Source organism: Rhinichthys klamathensis, unplaced genomic scaffold (assembly GCF_029890125.1).
Source record: "Rhinichthys klamathensis goyatoka isolate OS25496 unplaced genomic scaffold, OSU_Roscu_1.1 h1tg000118l_1, whole genome shotgun sequence".
NCBI lineage: Eukaryota > Metazoa > Chordata > Actinopteri > Cypriniformes > Leuciscidae > Rhinichthys > Rhinichthys klamathensis.
The window spans coordinates 597,120-617,608 of NW_026606655.1; the positions used below are offsets into that span (position 1 = coordinate 597,120).

Here is a 20,489-nt window from a genome sequence, read left to right on the forward strand (position 1 = left end):
CTTTTCTATTAATACATTTAAATATCAGTCGGTTTTGTTCTATTAATTAAATTAAATATTGGTCGTTTTTGTTCTATTACGAAATTTAAATGTTCAAAAACTAATAAAAATGACTAGTTTTAACGAACTCTAATTGAAAATATCCACAAACTGTAACAGTATCGCAATGTTACTAAAATAACACTGTTACACAGTAATATTTGTTGCTTGATTCTTGACTATGTTTTGAAATATTTTAGGTTTTTAAACAATTCATGAACTTTCTTGAAATTGTAATTCAGTTATGAATCTCAGTTGTTTTAATTTACATTAGAGATTGTCAGATTCACTAATGGATTAATACAATGGTTATATATGCAGTCATTTTAATGTGTAAATGTAATTTATCTATCCACATTTTCCATCACATCTCCTTCAGACGATGCATTTTATCATGAACGTCAACAAACCTCAATGCAAAATTATGAAAATGAAAGAAAGATAATTATCTGCCAGTTAATGCATTATCTAGGTGATTTGTGCTTCTCATACCCAGCTCTGACCTCAGTGTGAGACACAGATCTCAGTGTTGATCCGCTTTGTGAGACTCTTTTCAGTGTGTGTCGAAGACCACCAGTAGTTTTAACCAGTCCTCTCGGCTCTTTATCTGACCTGGAGCTCATAATGGCTTCATTAATGCAGAAGGGAAATTTGTTTGACAATAGCTTAATGGCCGTCTCAGTCAATCGAGGCGAAGAGAGGAGGAGTGTTTTTGATGGGCGTTTTCAGCCGGGGTCGGCCGGGGTCACGCCGCATAGATGCGTCTCCCACAAGTGAACAAGTGTTCAGACATCGCTGTGTTTCCCTTTACCAGGCGTTTCCGTGTTCGTACACACTCCCGAGGCCCTTTTCCCTCAAGCTGATGATTTAAAGATGCTTTGTTGCTCAACGGATTTTTTTTTAATATATATCTATATTTTTTATGGCCGTTGCCGATATGTATGATATAGTAAAAACATGCTCAACAATTGCGGAAATTAATTTTATATTAATTATTATAATTCTATATTAAGTTAGTGTGTGTGTGTGTGTGTATATATATATATATATATATATATATATATATATATATATATATATATATATATATATATATATACACTCACCGGCCACTTTATTAGGTACACCTGTCCAACTGCTCGTTAACACTTAATTTCTAAGCAGCCAATCACATGGCGGCAACTCAGTGCATTTAGGCATGTAGACATGGTCAAGACAATCTCCTGCAGTTCAAACCGAGCATCAGTATGGGGAAGAAAGTTGATTTGAGTGACTTTGAACGTGGCATGATTGTTGGTGCCAGAAGGGCTGGTCTGAGTATTTCAGAAACTGCTAATCTACTGGGATTTTCACGCACAACCATCTCTAGGGTTTACAGAGAATGGTCCGAAAAAGAAAAAACATCCAGTGAGCGGCAGTTCTGTGGGCGGAAATGCCTTGTTGATGCCAGAGGTCAGAGGAGAATGGCCAGACTGGTTCGAGCTGATAGAAGGGCAACAGTGACTGAAATAACCACTCGTTACAACCGAGGTATGCAGCAAAGCATTTGTGAAGCCACAACACGCACAACCTTGAGGCGGATGGGCTACAACAGCAGAAGACTCCACCGGGTACCACTCATCTCCACTACAAATAGGAAAAAGAGGCTACAATTTGCAAGAGCTCACCAAAATTGAACAGTTGAAGACTGGAAAAATGTTGCCTGGTCTGATGAGTCTCGATTTCTGTTGAGACATTCAGATGGTAGAGTCAGAATTTGGCGTAAACAGAATGAGAACATGGAACCATCATGCCTTGTTACCACTGTGCAGGCTGGTGGTGGTGGTGTAATGGTGTGGGGGATGTTTTCCTGGCACACTTTAGGCCCCTTAGTGCCAATTGGGCATCGTTTAAATGCCACGGCCTACCTGAGCATTGTTTCTGACCATGTCCATCCCTTTATGGCCACCATGTACCCATCCTCTGATGGCTACTTCCACCATGTCACAAAGCTCTAATCATTTCAAATTGGTTTCTTGAACATGACAATGAGTTCACTGTACTAAAATGGCCTCCACAGTCACCAGATCTCAACCCAATAGAGCATCTTTGGGATGTGGTGGAACGGGAGATTCGCATCATGGATGTGCAGCCGACAAATCTGCGGCAACTGTGTGATGCCATCATGTCAATATGGACCAAACTCCCTGAGGAATGCTTCCAGCACCTTGTTGAATCTATGCCACGAAGAATTGAGGCAGTTCTGAAGGCAAAAGGGGGTCCAACCCGTTACTAGCATGGGGTACCTAATAAAGTGGCTGGTGAGTGTGTATATATATATATATATATACTGAAATAAATTTAAGTTAAACCACTAAAATTAACACAATTTTTTTTTTTTATATATATATATTTTTTTTTAAATCGTGTTAATTTTAGTGGTTTAACTTAAATTTATCTCAGTATATTGCAAATGCAACATTTCTAATTTGTTTCAACTAAATATATTTTATTTCAGCTTTATATCAATTAACAGAAATGTTTTTAATATTATAATATATATGCTTTATGGTGCTCAACTGATTTTTATTTTATTTTTTATTATGTATGATTTAGTAAAAGCATGCTGCTTAATAGCTGAAATAAATTGTATACTTATTTCACAATTTTTACTAAATTAGTGAGAATTTAATAAATTGCATGAGAAAAATGTTTGAATTTTATCCGCATCATATTCACACAGACCAGTGTTATTTCAGTGTTATTAATATTTTGAGTTAATTTTTTGGTATTCATCTTTATTTTAGTTTAATTTAGTCATTTTGTTATGTGCTTTTGTCATTTTATTAATATTGCTATTTACTTAAAAGCTGGGTTTCCACCACAGGGGGACTTAAAATGATATAAATATGTGTTTGTTATCGGTTAATGTTCGCCTAACAAACACAAGGATATAATTAGCTAGAACAATGCAGTCAGCGCTAACTTTGGTGAATACAACATAAAGGTTTCTAGCAGCTAACGTTAGCGATCGATCTACAAACTCACAGTAGGGCGTCAGTTTGTGTGAATGATTGTTTTCACCCACTCTGTTATGAATTTGAATGTTCATTCATGGCCTATTGACAACTTTGACTAAATTTGTTTACGACGGAGCCGTTGTTTATGCTCACTGGGAAACGCGAAGCTAACGTTATCGTGCTATTATTGCGTCCTTGTACGGGAGCTAAAGTTATAACCTCAGGTGGCGAAGCGTTTTATCGTGTTTTTCTGCGTTATATGAAAGCGTTTATCTAACTTGGCGACATTACACCTTGAATGAAGGAGGGAGGGAGGGAACGGGATAGCTAGCTTCCATTTTGTTTGACTATACTCCGAACCTCAACAAGAAGTGACGTCACCCGATATTGCTTAGAGCACCTTTAAAATGATATAAATGTTTATTCTCAGTGCTGTCAAAATTGCTATTTACTTAAAAGCTGGGTTTTCACCACAGGGAGACTTAAAATTATATAAATGTGTGTTTGTTCTCAGTGCTGTCAAAATAAAAGTCCCAAATGCTATCAAAATAAAAGTCCCATAAAATAACCAACCAATGCTGATCATTTCAAATTACCGACCAATGCTAATAATTTAAAAATGCTAAAGATCAGCTGATATATCCATCTCATCCTGGTTATCCAAGCTTTAAACAGGACGTATTATTTGTAGTCATTTTATTTGTCTTTTTCTTAATATTGCTATTTACTTAAGCTGGGTTTTCACCACAGCGGGACTTAAAATTATATAAATGTGTGTGTTCTCAGTGCTGTCAAAATAAAAGTCCCAAATGCTATCATAATAAAAGTCCCAATAACCGACTAATGCTAATAAAATAACCGACCAATGCTGATCATTTAAAAATGCTAAAGATCAGCTGGTATATCCATCTCATCCCGGTTATCCAAGCTTTAAACGGGACGTGTTGCATTGGATACATGGGATCATTGAGTCCAGAAACGTGTGTTTGTGTTCTGCTCAGGTGGAGAGACCATCAAGAACATCAACCAGCAGTCCGGAGCCCACGTGGAGCTGCAGAGAAACCCTCCGCCCAACACCGACCCGAACGTGCGGATCTTCTCCATCCGCGGATCCCCCCAGCAGATGGAGATGGCCCGGCAGCTGATCGACGAGAAGATCGGGGTGAGCGGACGCTTAATACACGCTTTCTACTGGGTGTGAAATTCACATTACCATTTGAAAGTTTGGGGATGGCGAGAGTTTTCAATTCTGGAATCGGATACTTGTTATAAAATTTAAATTTCGATTCCTCTTACTACAGCAGCTTTACAGTGATAACGGGAGATTACAGTAACAGAGTGTTTAGGCTTTACAGCAGCTCTAGAATAAAGTTATTGTCCAGATAAAGTTAGTTTTGATTGATTCACTTCCGTCGTACAGATCATGATGATCAGATGAGTGTGTGTGAGTTGATGATCAGATGAGTGTGTGTTCAGTGTGTTGGATGAGTGTGTGTGATGATGATCAGATGTGTGTGTGATGATGATCAGATGAGTGTGTTCAGTGTGTCTGATGAGTGTGTGTTCAGTGTAGGGCTGTTGAAAAAATCCATTCACCAATTCTGAATCGATTTTCATATTAATTTCTAAAGATCGATCCGTAACTCAGAGGATCGATTTAATAATAGGCTTACATTTTCCCCGTGAACTTTAACTTGCCGCGACTGGGAGATCCCTGTATGCGCATTGAAAGGCTTTCACTCAGCGCGCACACTGTTACAACAACGGGCTTTGAGTGAGTCATTCGTTCATTCAACGAACACGTTCAAAAAAGCTGATTCATTAAAAGAGATGTAATGAAACAAGGTGTTAATTATTTTTAACTTTGAGTTCCACTTTTCAAGGCTCAGCTGAGCAGCAATGCATCGCATGGGTAACGCTGAAGCTGATGCTTCACTTATTAGAGACCAATTTGGCATTGATTCAATGCGTGACTCGCTGATTTTATTTCCCCGCGGCTTCCTTGCGCTGTGTAATGCTGACCAGCGCTGCTGCTGACGCGCATTTATGGTAAATACCCGTGACGTGAACGTTAAAAGGATGATACGACAAATATTTCGCTTTGACACGGCAACCTTTTTCACGAATACATATGACTTCAAAGACAGACGCAGGTAATCCGCACGCGCTCTGCCGATCTCTCTCATTCACTGTCTGTGCGAAGCCTCTGTAGGCTACACATCACCATGATAAACAGTCTTGTTTGTTATCATTATGAACTTGTTTAACATTCAATACACATGCATGAAGTTCAAAACAAGCAGTTAAATGTCTATAATAGCCTAATAGTATCAATATGTTGCATAACTACAGTCCTGTAATTCAGGTAACAGCTGGAAAAAACAAAAACACTCATATCTAAATCTCGAGGATCGGATCGAATAATGATAATCAATTCAAGATCTTGAGAATCGGAATCGAATCGATTCTTGAAATTTGAATCGAAACCCAGCTCTAGTTCAGTGTGTCTGATGAGTGTGTTCAGTGTGTATGATGAGTGTGTGTGTGATGGTGATCAGATGTGTGTGTGTGTGTGTGTGTGTGTGATGTGATCAGATGAGTGTGTGTGACTGTGATGGTGATCAGATGAGTGTGTGTTCAGTGTGTGATGGTGTTCCTCTTCCTCTTCTTCTTCTCAGGCGTCTGGAATGGGAGGGAACAGCAGTTTTGGACTCAGTCCTTTCACTCAAGGACCAGCGACTCCTCATCAGAAGTGAGTGCCTTTATTCCCTCCTTCCTTCCTTTCATTTCCTTCCCTTCCTGCCTTCCTTGCTAAATTTCTTTACTTCCTTTCCTTTCTTCCTTTTCATTTAATTTTCCTTCCTCCCTCTCTTTCCTCATTTCAGTCAGTCAGTGTATTCAGTGAGTGTGAGTGTATTCAGTGAGTGTGAGTGTATTCTTCAGTGAGTGTGAGTGTATTCTTCAGTGAGTGTATTCTTCAGTGAGTGTGAGTGTATTCTTCAGTGAGTGTGAGTGTATTCTTCAGTGAGTGTGAGTGTATTCTTCAGTGAGTGTGAGTGTATTCTTCAGTGAGTGTGAGTGTATTCAGTGAGTGTGAGTGTATTCTTCAGTGAGTGTGAGTGTATTCTTCAGTGAGTGTGAGTGTATTCAGTGAGTGTGAGTGTATTCTTCAGTGAGTGTGAGTGTATTCTGTGAGTGTGAGTGTATTCTTCAGTGAGTGTGAGTGTATTCTTCAGTGAGTGTGAGTGTATTCTTCAGTGAGTGTGAGTGTATTCTTCAGTGAGTGTGAGTGTATTCTTCAGTGAGTGTGAGTGTATTCTTCAGTGAGTGTGAGTGTATTCTTCAGTGAGTGTGAGTGTATTCTTCAGTGAGTGTGAGTGTATTCTTCAGTGAGTGTATTCTTCAGTGAGTGTGAGTGTATTCTTCAGTGAGTGTGAGTGTATTCTTCAGTGAGTGTGAGTGTATTCTTCAGTGAGTGTGAGTGTATTCTTCTGTGAGTGTGAGTGTATTCTTCAGTGAGTGTATTCTTCAGTGAGTGTGAGTGTATTCTTCAGTGAGTGTGAGTGTATTCTTCAGTGAGTGTGAGTGTATTCTTCAGTGAGTGTGAGTGTATTCTTCAGTGAGTGTGAGTGTATTCTTCAGTGAGTGTGAGTGTATTCTTCAGTGAGTGTGAGTGTATTCTTCAGTGAGTGTGAGTGTATTCTTCAGTGAGTGTGAGTGTATTCTTCAGTGAGTGTGAGTGTATTCTTCTGTGAGTGTGAGTGTATTCTTCTGTGAGTGTGAGTGTATTCTTCAGTGAGTGTGAGTGTATTCTTCAGTGAGTGTGAGTGTATTCTTCAGTGAGTGTGAGTGTATTCTTCAGTGAGTGTGAGTGTATTCTTCAGTGAGTGTGAGTGTATTCTTCAGTGAGTGTGAGTGTATTCTTCAGTGAGTGTGAGTGTATTCTTCAGTGAGTGTGAGTGTATTCTTCAGTGAGTGTGAGTGTATTCTTCAGTGAGTGTGAGTGTATTCTTCAGTGAGTGTGAGTGTATTCTTCAGTGAGTGTGAGTGTATTCTTCAGTGAGTGTGAGTGTATTCTTCAGTGAGTGTGAGTGTATTCTTCAGTGAGTGTGAGTGTATTCTTCAGTGAGTGTGAGTGTATTCTTCAGTGAGTGTGAGTGTATTCTTCAGTGAGTGTGAGTGTATTCTTCAGTGAGTGTATTCTTCAGTGAGTGTATTCTTCAGTGAGTGTGAGTGTATTCTTCAGTGAGTGTGAGTGTATTCTTCAGTGAGTGTGAGTGTATTCTTCAGTGAGTGTGAGTGTATTCTTCAGTGAGTGTGAGTGTATTCTTCAGTGAGTGTGAGTGTATTCTTCAGTGTAACCGCAGATCTCCCTCCAGGATCTCGTTTGCTTGAGTTCCTCAAAACTGAGATTTAAAGGGGTCATATAATGGTACATGCACTTTTACAAGTTGATTGTACTGAAATGTGTGTTGGCAGTGCCTGTACACAACCATCATATAATGATAAAAATCCATCCAGTGTTTTTGTTTTAATCTCCTTATGTTTTCCCCTGCCTCAAATCAAGCCGTTCGACCGTGTGACGTCACTAGATCTGACGCCCCGCCCAAGAGTGTTGATTGACAGCAGCGTTTCAACACAGACCCGCCCTGAGCGAGCTGTCATCATAGTCCGCCATTCTTGATACGCCGGAGCAGAATGGCTCTAAGCGATTGTGGTGTTCTGTTCTTGGGTGTAATAACAAACAGTCATTTTAATGTTCCTAAATCCGAACCGCTGAAGACGCAGTGGCTGAGTTTGTTTTCGAAGGGAATATTCCCCACGAGCAACGTCAATGCTCTCATGTTTGCGTGAATCATTTCTCACCAGACTGCTTTATAAACGAGGGCAAAGTCCTTTTAGGCAAGTCATGCCACTCGGCCGCCATCTTGGCAACGCCTCCGGGCAGCTATTTCCGACTAACAAGACCAGGCTCCTATCTAAATGAATGGGCAGAGAGTCAGAACTGCACTTTCACTGGTCATCGGGACATAAAAACTGCATGTATAGAAACAGCAGTAAAATATGATAAAAATCGCTGAAAAAGTTTGATGACTTTGCCCCAAAAGAAGGTTTAAAACACCTTTTTCCCCACAGGTTATACTTTTACTACGCATGCGCAAGGGTTCACGACACCAACTTCATTTACGTCTCTATCCAGAATGCCGGTGTCGTGCTCTACAGCACATACTTAGAATGTAAGGTAACATATTTGTGGTCGATATAAAATGCTTTAACTACTGTAACAAGGTTCAGATGTTATGGAAAGAAGGAGGCAGGAACCGGCGAACATTCAACCATTTTAATAAATAAACAAATCCAAAAATGGAAGTATGCCAGCAGCCCCGGATGAGCTGCTGGCCACACAAAACAGAAACAAAACACAACATAAAATCAGGCCTGTTCCTCTCTCGATCTCCATGTCGTCGCTCCACCTTTTATGCCTCCGCTCCTCCGTGAGAGATACGAGACGATGCGTCGCGCAGGTGCCGCTCATCAGTAATCACGCCACCGGCCTCACGCAGCTCTCTCTCGTCCCTCGTCCTCGGCCTGCTCGCCACAACTACCTTGGTAGTCCGGTGTTTTCGCGTTGTTATCACCCTCTTCCATGTGGATTCCATCTGATCTTGCACACAACACCATGGCACAAAACAACTCGCTGTCGCCAAATCGTCTCCGCTGTCGCAAACCTCAACTGTGCGCATGCGTCAGTGGAACCAGACGATAGGCTTAAATGTTTCCCGGCTTGACTGTTAAAAGCAGACGATTGGCTTTCCAGCGGGAGGGGCGGGACATATGCATACAACCGCCATCTTTGACGTTACAGGTTTTCCCTATATAGTTGTATTGAGGATTGAGGAAGTGGCATGTCTCTATATAAATAGTCTCTGACGAGGGTCAGTATAAAGCTGGTTTTGCTAAGAAGCTGCTCATGAAAAAAGGATCGGTACCAGATATTCGTGTTCCTGCTGCACCTCCTGAAGAAGTGAGTGTAACGTTGTATTAACCTTTATATTAATCTTTGCAAATCGCGAAAAAAAGTTTTTCATGACCATTAACTGTAACATCAATCTGTCAACGAACTAACCCATACATCAGTAAACACAGCGTTCGTATCTCACTACTCGACCCTGCCAGTGCATACAGAAATAGATCAAAGTGACATTACGTTAACCAACCAATTAGAAACGTCCTGTTCGAGCCTTAATTGTGGAACTTCTTTGCGGCCGCCATCTTGTTCCGGGTCCGACTCCGGTTCAAACTGATGCGGTTGCACAGAGGTGTCCTCAGAGACTCCCGCTGCCGTTCTCTCTCCAAAATATACCCTCGACTGTTGTCAAGGCAACACTCCACGTGCGTTGTCGAAGCGCCTGGGGGCGGAGCCAGCAAAGCTCATTATCATTTAAAGACACATGCACTGAAACGGCGTGCTGAAAACAGCTGTTCTTGACCAAGTAAAATTAGTGTTTTCTTACAATACTAACGAGAATTTTGAATTAAAGTATATTACAAACTTTTAATTTAGACCCTAAAGAATCATATTAACTTGTAAGAAAATGGCATTATATGACCCCTTTAAAGAAACATTGAGTCTCACAAACGAGTCTAGTTCTTCACCAGAAGCGGTCACATGACTCTCCACATCACTTCCGTGTGCAGCTGTGTGTTTCAGGCCAGATTGTGTCGTGTGTGTGTGTTTAACCTGCGAGGTGTTGTTTTGTTCAGTGGCCCGCAGACGTTCATGACTGGTGGATGGGGAACCACATATCAGACATGGCAACCCCAGAGCCAGCAGGATCCCAGTGAGTTTCACATCTCAAGTTTCTTCCACACCACTGTTCATTTTCACAGCTTCATTTCGTTTTAGTCAGTCTTTTGACTTAAATGCCATTTAGTAATATTGTATTCATCTGAATTGTTTTACTCGACGAAACATACAATTTTAAATCTACAGTAGCTTTAGTCGACGAATATCTAATGTGTTTTGTTAAATTGTAACGCGTTAATTTAGGAATTTCTCTACAATTTCCAAACCCATTATATACTCCCGGAGAAAACATCTATAATTAACCTGTTAATATGAATGATTTTAAAGTTTGAGACAATAGAGACATAAAAATAAAACCACTTCTAAAGTACAACATGATCTTTTCAATGAATGATATATCATCATTCTTTATTATTTCAAGCAGACATTTATTTGTTTTATAAATTAAATATAAGTAATCCCTATTAAAGCTGTTAAAGAGCCTTTTTTGTTTTGGTGTTTGATTAATATTAAGTGCACAGACGGCATCAGGTTAATTACGCACTGTCTCTTTAAGGCCGAGTGCACTGATGCACATCTGATATTCTCCGCCGTTTACGTTCTGTGAAGACACAACCGACTGTTTATACTGTCCAAAACGGGCATTTAGACATAATGTTGTGTGTATTTGTCCATTCAGACGTGAAAGAGAGCTCAGTTCAGTACTCACGGTGTGTGTGTGTGTGTGTGTGCGCGCAGAAAACCGTACCGAATAGAGTCGTCAACAGGGTTTGAAATTAACTTTTTCACTCACTGGCCATTTTGGCTACTAAATTAAGTTACCGGACAATCATAACTTCAACTAGACAAAATAAAAGAAATAAAGCAGATTAACTACGTCATATATATATTATAAAATATGGATTTCATACATTTTCTAATTCAAACAAAATCCTGTCATCCAGCATCTCCTCCTCTTCCTCTTTCATCCTTTTCACCAAATATGTGTTTTAGACAGATCAAATCAGTCCAAAGAACATAAAAACAAATGTCGGATGTTGGATAATAATGTGTTTTCTGTTCCCCAAACGCTTATTAATCTTCACTATCGCTTCAGTGCAAATGAACAAGTGCGCCGTTGTGTGTTGTGTAGTGACGAGTGTGTGCAAGTAAGCAGAAATTCTGCGCAATACACTGTATTTAATACATCATGATGACTCAGATTTGGATTGTACACTAATTTCCCAGCAAACATAATAAGTTAAACGCCGAATTGTCTGGTGATTGACAGCGTTGTATTTGTAGCCACATCTGGCGGGTGTTAATATCAAACCCTGGCCGTCACTCTTCTTCAGATCCGTCCGTACGTCTGCTCTTCTTTCTCCCAGACGTTTACATGTTTGAGCGCTTCGTGAGACGTGCATCCAGCGCATGCTAACTCAGATACAGTTCTCCCACACACACATCAGATCTTCCCAAACCTCCCTACCCAACATTTATGTTCAGTTTTTATTCGTTGACCAAAATGTCAATAGATTTTCGTCATGGTTTTAGTTAGGGCTGCACAATCAATCGAATTTGTAATTGCGATTACAAATTATGTAATCATTTAAAGGCGCAATTACAAAAAAATTGCTTTTTTTTTTTTTCTACAGGTTATCTTAAGGGTTCCCCCCCCATTTTTTTTTAATTTAGTTTTTATTATAACATAATACCATGTATATACAGGTGAAACTCGAAAAATTAGAATATCGAAAAATTAGAAAAAATAATAGAATAATTAATATATTAGAACAAGTTCGTGAATTTCAGTAATTAAAAGGTGAAACTAATATATTTAGTATATTTAACTATAAACATATGCGTGATTATGCTTTTCAGAGGGCCGACATTTCTGTATTTAAAATCATTTTTCTATTGATTTCATGTAATATTTTAATTTTCTGAGATTTTGAGTTTGGGGTTTTCATAAGAAGCCATAATCATCAAAATTATAACTTTTACACTTTTGCTATTTTAATTTTTCGAGTTTCACCTGTATTTACTTTGGTTTAGTGTTTTTAAATATATATATATATATATATATATATATGTATAAAAATTGAGATTTGTGGCTTAATGCTATAGAAAAGGGCAAAAAAGTTTTTAAAGACTTGTGTTTTCAGCTTGTTTATTTTGATATGATAATATGGCATGCAGTCGCTTCAAACAATGGCATAAATCTATTCAAAACATAATTCAATGTAAATTGTGATAATCGTAAATAATTATCGCAATTGCAATTTCAAGGGAATAATCGACAATTATTATTTTTGTCATAATCGTGCAGCCCTAGTTTTAGTCATTCAAAACTGTTTTTTTTTTAAAGTTCTCGTCTCGTTTTCGCCTGTGAAAAAAGTCGTTGACCAAAATAATAACTAATAATAGTAATAACGAGATTACCAGTGTTCTGAGGACCGTCAGATTCATTTAATTCTGGTCGTTTCAGGTCATAATGGATCTCAGACCGGCCAGATGGACTATTCCAAAGCGTGGGAGCAGTATTATAAAAAGCTAGGCAAGTACCTCTGAAACACTTTCACTGTGTCTCTTCTGTGTAGACGACATCACAGGGACTCGCTTGAGAGGTTTTATTTGCCTGACTAACAATTTTCCGGCTCCGTCATATTATTTTCTGCCACTTTTGAATGGACTGAAACACTGTTGTTGTTTTGTCATTACTCGGCAGATGAACGTGTGTAGTTGCGCACAAAAAGACCATCCATGATCCATTTACAGTGTTATGAACTGTAAAAAATTCTCTTAAAATGATTAATTAATTTATAATAAAAAATATTGAGCACATTTCCACTAACCCTAAAACACAGTGCAACATGTAGTTCAAAACACGGGTAACACACCTGTGAAAAATCAATAGAGAAAATTCATTCATATTAACACGGTGCGTCGAGCCCTATTGTTATGGACTTTTATGTATTCAATTTTACAGTGATTTAATTGGGTACGTAATTGCTCTTTGCACTTCAATTGTCATTGGTTTAGATTTCACTCTAACTAGGGTTGCACAATTTTTTGGGGGGGGGGGTCGAATCTATATACTGTATTTATCAGAGAAATTGTGATACAAAATGTGATTTTTAAAAAAATCCACGTTTGCAGTGCAATTTGGCGTGAAAAAGTGATTTATATATCAATTAACAAAATATGGAATTTATTTTTTATTTCTATTATTAATATATATATTTCTTATAAAGTTAATTTATAAAATTATAATTATCGAATTAAATTATAAATATAATTTAGTTTAAATTAGTATTTTATTTATCTTAAATACTTTGTTTATTAAATAAAATGTTTTATTTTACAGAGAAATATTACAATAGTAAAAAAAAAAATTTTACATTACAACTGTAAAATTACAATAGTAATTGTACGGTATTATACTGTATTTATCAGAGAAATTGTTGGGGTTTTTTACTAATAAAAATTGTTAAATAAAACAAAATATGGAATTTATTATTTTTTAATTAAAGTTTATTTTATTTAAATTATTTAAAACACATTTAATTAATACATTTAATTAAAATAAATTCCATATTTTATTTTATTCAATTTTTATTAGTAAAAAAACTGAAATATAAATAACTTTTTTAATTTATCTGTAAAATAAAATTGTATTTAAAAAGTATATAATAATAATTTTATTTTACATTACAACTGTAAAACTACAGTAGTAATATTTTTGTCTTAATTTCCTCGTTTCCGAACGTTAAACCGTCAGACTCTTATTTTGGCGTAAAACCGCAAGCGTCTCTTTTGCTGATCAGCGCTTTTCATGATGAGTTTGTTGAGATGTTTGGCGCATGTTAAAGCAACTCAAACTCACCTCAGATGCGGATGAAGATGCGGATGAGTCGAGACGCTCTGAGACGCTGGAAACACTGGCGGATCATGAGCTGCTCACATGTAAATCAACACAGCGCTGCGCTTCACTCTCAAACACACAGCGTGTGTGTTTCTAATAGTAACGGGTGTTTTGTGTGCAGGTCAGCAGAGCCAAGGCCAGAGCAGCGGATCCGACTACAGCAAAGCATGGGAGGAATATTACAAGAAACAGAGTAAGAGCATCTGACCTCCGGGTTATTATAACCTTCACTTTACGCAAGGGATAATGTACATCAAGACCGTTGTTATCTCAGAATAAACCCCTGCAGGTGTGTGTGTGTGTGTGTGTGTGTGTTATCTCAGAATAAACCCCCTTCAGGCGTGTGTGTTATCTCAGAATAAACCCCCTTCAGGTGTGTGTGTTATCTCAGAATAAACCCCTTCAGGTATGAGTGTGTGTGTGTTATCTCAGAATAAACCCCTTCAGGTGTGAGTGTGTGTTATCTCAGAATAAACCCCTTCAGGTATGAGTGTGTGTGTGTGTTATCTCAGAATAAACCCCTTCAGGTATGAGTGTGTGTGTGTTATCTCAGAATAAACCCCTTCAGGTATGAGTGTGTGTGTGTGTTATCTCAGAATAAACCCCTTCAGGTATATGTGTGTGTGTGTGTTATCTCAGAATAAACCCCCTTCAGGCGTGTGTGTTATCTCAGAATAAACCCCTTCAGGCGTGTGTGTGTGTGTGTGTTTGTTATCTCAGAATAAACCCCTTCAGGTGTGTGTGTGTGTGTGTGTGTGTGTGTGTCTGTTTGTTATCTCAGAATAAACCCCCTTCAGGTGTGTGTGTGTGTGTTATCTCAGAATAAACCCCTTCAGGTGTGTGTGTGTTATCTCAGAATAAACCCCCTTCAGGTGTGTGTGTGTTATCTCAGAATAAACTCCTTCAGGTGTGTGTGTGTTTGTTATCTCAGAATAAACCATTTCAGGTGTGTGTGTGTGTGTGTGTTATCTCAGAATAAACCCCTTCAGGTGTGTGTGTTATCTCAGAATAAACCCCCTTCAGGTGTGTGTGTTATCTCAGAATAAACCCCTTCAGGTATGAGTGTGTGTGTGTTATCTCAGAATAAACCCCTTCAGGTGTGAGTGTGTGTTATCTCAGAATAAACCCCTTCAGGTATGAGTGTGTGTGTGTGTTATCTCAGAATAAACCCCTTCAGGTATGAGTGTGTGTGTGTGTGTTATCTCAGAATAAACCCCTTCAGGTGTGAGTGTGTGTTATCTCAGAATAAACCCCTTCAGGTATGAGTGTGTGTGTGTGTTATCTCAGAATAAACCCCTTCAGGTATGAGTGTGTGTGTGTGTGTTATCTCAGAATAAACCCCCTTCAGGCGTGTGTGTTATCTCAGAATAAACCCCTTCAGGTGTGAGTGTGTGTTATCTCAGAATAAACCCCTTCAGGTATGAGTGTGTGTGTGTGTTATCTCAGAATAAACCCCTTCAGGTATGAGTGTGTGTGTGTGTTATCTCAGAATAAACCCCCTTCAGGCGTGTGTGTTATCTCAGAATAAACCCCTTCAGGTGTGTGTGTGTGTGTGTGTGTGTGTGTGTCTGTTTGTTATCTCAGAATAAACCCCCTTCAGGTGTGTGTGTGTGTTATCTCAGAATAAACCCCTTCAGGTGTGTGTGTGTTATCTCAGAATAAACCCCTTCAGGTGTGTGTGTGTTATCTCAGAATAAACCCCCTTCAGGTGTGTGTGTGTTATCTCAGAATAAACCCCTTCAGGTGTGTGTGTGTTATCTCAGAATAAACCCCCTTCAGGTGTGTGTGTGTTATCTCAGAATAAACCCCTTCAGGTGTGTGTGTGTTATCTCAGAATAAACCCCTTCAGGTGTGTGTGTGTGTTATCTCAGAATAAACCCCTTCAGGTGTGTGTGTGTTATCTCAGAATAAACCCCCTTCAGGTGTGTGTGTGTTATCTCAGAATAAACTCCTTCAGGTGTGTGTGTGTTATCTCAGAATAAACTCCTTCAGGTGTGTGTGTGTGTTTGTTATCTCAGAATAAACCATTTCAGGTGTGTGTGTGTGTGTGTTATCTCAGAATAAACCCCTTCAGGTGTGTGTGTTTGTTATCTCAGAATAAACCATTTCAGGTGTGTGTGTGTGTGTGTGTGTTATCTCAGAATAAACCCCTTCAGGTGTGTGTGTGTTTGTTATCTCAGAATAAACCATTTCAGGTGTGTGTGTGTGTTATCTCAGAATAAACCCCTTCAGGTGTGTGTGTGTGTGTGTGTTATCTCAGAATAAACCCTGTCAGGGTGATCAGAATCAGGTCTTCCATCAGCCTGAAGGAGTTTATTCTGAGATAACACACACACACACACACCTGAAGGGGTTTATTCTGAGATAAAACACACACCCCTGAAAGGGTTTATTCTGAGATAACACACACACACACACACACCTGAAAGGGTTTATTCTGAGATAACCACCGGCTGAATGTACATTATCCGGCTTCTTAAACATATTTAGACACAAAATATTAAGAAAATTGAAATATTCGAGCTCAAACACTGCTGTGTGAATGAGCGGCCGGATCGCATTAAGTGTGTTCTGTAGAGCGGTGTCGTGTTAGCAGCCGCTAAGCTAATCACTAATGATCTGTACAACGGAAGTGAATCGATCAAAACTAACTTTATCTGGACAATAACTTTATTCTAGATCTGCTGTAAAGCCTAAACACTCTCTGTTACTGTAATCTCCTGTTATCACTGTAAAGCTTCTAAAATAAAAACCCAGTTTCACTTTCACTCTTTTGACCAGTTGCTGAACATGTGGAAAGGAAAGCGAATCAAGTAAAATTGTTGGAGTGTAGCTGAATGTCAGTGTTCTCATCTGTCTGTCTGTGTGTGTGTGTGTGTGTGTGTGTGTGTGTGTGTGTGTGTGTGTGTGTGTGTAGCTCAGGGAGCCGGTCCTGGTTCTCAGCAGAGTTCTCCTCCAGATTACAGCGCCGCCTGGGTGGAGTATTACAGACAGCAGGGGGCGTATTACAACCAGGGACAAACACAGGCTCCCGGCCTCCCGGTAAACACACACACACACACACACACACACACTTACTTATACTACACTAGAGATTCATCATCAGATGTGTATCAGATTGTACACTGCCGGACAAAATGTTGGAGTTATTTGAACATTAAAAGAGTCTCTTCTGCTCACCAAAGCTGCACCAAATTTGATCGAAAATACAGTAAAAATTGAGAAATATTATTATAATGTAAATCAGATGTAAATATATAGTAAAGTGTAATTTATTCCTGTGAATTTTCAGCATCATTACTCCAGTCTTCACTGTCACATGATCCTTCAGAAATCACTCTCATATGATTTTCCGGAAACATGACACGATATCATTCAAAAGTTTGGGCTCAGTATGATATTTTTTTTAAAGAAACCAATACTTTAATTCATCAAGGATGCATTAAACTGATTAAAAGTAACCGTAAAGACATTTATAATGTTACAAAAGATTATATTTCAGATAAATGCTGCTCTTTTGAACTTTCTATTCATCAAAGAATCCTGAAATATGCAAAAAATATGAGCGGTTTTAAACACTGATAATAATCATAAATGTGTCTTGAGCATCAGATCCTCATATGAGAGTGATTTCTGAAGGATCATGTGACACTGAAGACTGGAGTAATGATGCTGAAAATTCACAGGAATAAATTACACTTTACTGTATATTCACATAGAAAACAGTGGACTTAAATTCTAATAATAATTTGTGATTTTTACTGTATTTTTAATTAAATAAATTCAGCTTTGATCACAGGAATAAATTGCACTTTACTGTATATTCACATAGAAAACAGTGGACTTAAATTCTAATAATATTTTGTGATTTTTACTGTATTTTTAATTAAATAAATTCAGCTTTGATCACAGGGATAAATTGCACTTTACTGTATTTTCACATAGAAAACAGTGGACTTAAATTCTAATAATATTTAGATGTTTACTGTATTTTTTTAAATTAAATAAATTCAGCTTTGATCACAGGAATAAATTTCACTTTACTGTATATTCACATAGAAAACAGTGGACTTAAATTCTAATAATATTTTGTGATATTTACTGTATTTTTAATTAAATAAATTCAGCTTTGATCACAGGAATAAATTACACTTTACTGTATATTCACATAGAAAACAGTGGACTTAAATTCTAATAATATTTTGTGATTTTTACTGTATTTTTAATTAAATAAATTCAGCTTTGATCACAGGAATAAATTACACTTTACTGTATATTCACAGAGAAAACTGCTGATTTACACTGGAATAATATGTCACTATTTTTACTGTATTTTGATCAAATAAAGGCAGCCTTGATGAGCAGAAGAGACTCTTTTCAAACACTAAATCTGATTTATTGGCATCTGCTGTCCTCCAGTGAGTGTGTGTGTGTTACGCTGACGCTGTGTGTTCTCTCTCCCGCAGGATCATTAAAGCGGATGACTGCGGACCCTTTAGTTGAAGATTTTTGAATCACTGCGAGGAGGAAACAGACCTTTTGTAACAGAGGTTTCTAGATTTGCAACGCCTTGAAGACTTTTACTTTTTTTCTTAGTGAGAAACACTAGCTGTAGAATGACTTATATGATTTAAAAAGAGAACTATTTCTAAATCAGGACATCAAATTGTTACTAAATCCTTGTGTACACACACCATTTATTCGAATGGGCAATTTCCGGGATCCTTTTTGGACCGTTTCAGAGTTGGTTTGTTTTCTATTCTTCCTTTTTAATTCGACGATATATATATATTCAGATGTATATCGCCAAAACGAACCCCGGAGTTGCGGCATTTCATTGATCGCGCAATATAATCTCTTATTTTTCTAGTTCTGTTGCAATAAAATGATCGTGGGCTTAGCAGTCTTGAATACGTTATCGTTTAGTTTTGTCATGCAATGTTTTAAGAATGTGTACAAAATGTTTTTTCTTTTTTTTCTTTTACATAAAGCATTTTAATTCAGTGCGATAAATAAAAAACTGTGATGTTTTTGTTACAGAAATATATGCTTTTGTTACACGATAAACGGCGAATGGCGGTCGGTTCCTGATGATGTAATTCCTCATGTACTTTGTATTCTGTTTTCATTGTCATTTTATTGTACTCTGGTTGAAAAAGGTGCAATATCTTATTTCAGTTTTTTTTTTTGAAACAAAGATGGATTTCTCTAATATTTTGACAGACGTTTAACTTGTAGATCTTATAGAGGTTTTTTTTAGACGTATGCAAATGTAACGGATAATTTTTTATTACAGTGATTTGACGGGGAAAGGGTGGTTGTTTTTTGCCTTTGCTCTCTTGTAAAACTATGTATGTATGCTCAGATACTTGACTAAATACTTTATTTAAAAATATATATAATTAAATCAAAGACTTTTTTTGTCCTGTGTTTTACAGGAAAACTGTCCCTGTTTTTCTGTTCTGTTTTCATACTGAAATTTGTCAAAGATTGTGAATGTGTAATTTGAAATTTGATGTTGCATCTTGCTGACAGATGAGACGTTTTATGTAAACTTGTTCTGTAAACTTGGACTTTAAAGCGTTCAAGACTGCTAAGCCTCTGAGAGCCTACCTGTGTATTAATTAATTGTAGTTTTTTATATTGGAAGTATTGGAAGATCAAAGTTGTTGTCTTATTTGGTACCGGCGGTCTCTCCGAAACCCCTCATCCATCCCAGTACACACTGTGGACTCCTGTACAGTCCCGATCCAGTAACCTTTTTAATTCTGTTTTTCCTTTCTACTCTGTGTGATCTAATATATGTATGATTGACTAGTTACAAATTGATCTAGTATTAACTTCATTGCTTAATGAAAAGGGATATTATAATTTCGAAATGTTTAATTTTAGTGTTTCTTTTCTTCCTCATGTGTACAGGTAACCATGTATTAAAATGATTGAAAGACGACGTCTTTTTTTGTGCTTTTTCTTTATATAGCCTTTGGCAGGCATCATGCATTTGTCAAATAATTTCATATTTGCTCATTCGGTGATATTACAATAAGGTCTCAGTTGTTAACATTGTTTTAAGGTACTGTAGCCGCTAACGGTTAACAAAACTACTAAAGAACATTGTTTTAAGGTACTGTAGCTGCTAACGCTTAACAAAACTACTAAAGAACATTGTTTTAAGATACTGTAGCCGGTAACGGTTAACAAAACTACAAAAGAAGGTACTGTAGCTGCTAACGGTTAACAAAACTATTAAAGAACATTGTTTCAAGGTACTGTAGCCGCTAACGGTTAACAAAACTACAAAAGAACATTTTTTTAAGGTACTGTAGCCGCTAACGGTTAACAAAACTACAAAAGAACATTGTTTTAAGATACTGTAGCTGCTAACGGTTACCAAAACTACAAAAGAAGGTACTGTAGCCGCTAACGGTTAACAAAACTACAAAAGAAGGTACTGTAGCCGCTAACGGTTAACAAAACTATTAAAGAACATTGTTTTAAGGTACTGTAGCCGCTAACGGTTAACAAAACTACAAAAGAACATTGTTTTAAGGTACTGTAGCTGCTAACGGTTAACAAAACTACAAAAGAACATTGTTTTAAGGTACTGTAGCTGCTAACGGTTACCAAAACTACAAAAGAACATTGTTTTAAGGTACTATAGCCGCTAACGGTTAACAAAACTACAAAAGAACATTGTTTTAAGGTACTGTAGCTGCTAACGGTTACCAAAACTACAAAA

General features: G+C 37.7%; 1 protein-coding gene across 6 annotated transcripts in view; it reads left to right on the plus strand.

Annotated features, from left to right (window-relative positions):
* The window catches only part of fubp3 (far upstream element (FUSE) binding protein 3), a 47,315-nt gene extending 27,615 nt beyond the window's left edge, over positions 1-19,700 (plus strand). For 2 of the 6 annotated variants that reach the window (XM_056255102.1, XM_056255103.1), the window contains exons 13-19: positions 4,040-4,200; positions 5,717-5,790; positions 9,804-9,880; positions 12,314-12,382; positions 13,872-13,943; positions 16,668-16,792; positions 18,217-19,700. In XM_056255102.1, coding sequence (XP_056111077.1) covers positions 4,040-4,200; positions 5,717-5,790; positions 9,804-9,880; positions 12,314-12,382; positions 13,872-13,943; positions 16,668-16,792; positions 18,217-18,225 — 587 coding nt within the window. In that variant the 3' untranslated portion in view covers positions 18,226-19,700. The remainder of the gene's footprint in view (positions 1-4,039; positions 4,201-5,716; positions 5,791-9,803; positions 9,881-12,313; positions 12,383-13,871; positions 13,944-16,667; positions 16,793-18,216) is intronic. The other 4 variants (XM_056255104.1, XM_056255105.1, XM_056255106.1 and 1 more) reach the window with 3 other exon arrangements.
* The last annotated feature ends 789 nt before the right edge of the window (positions 19,701-20,489 follow it).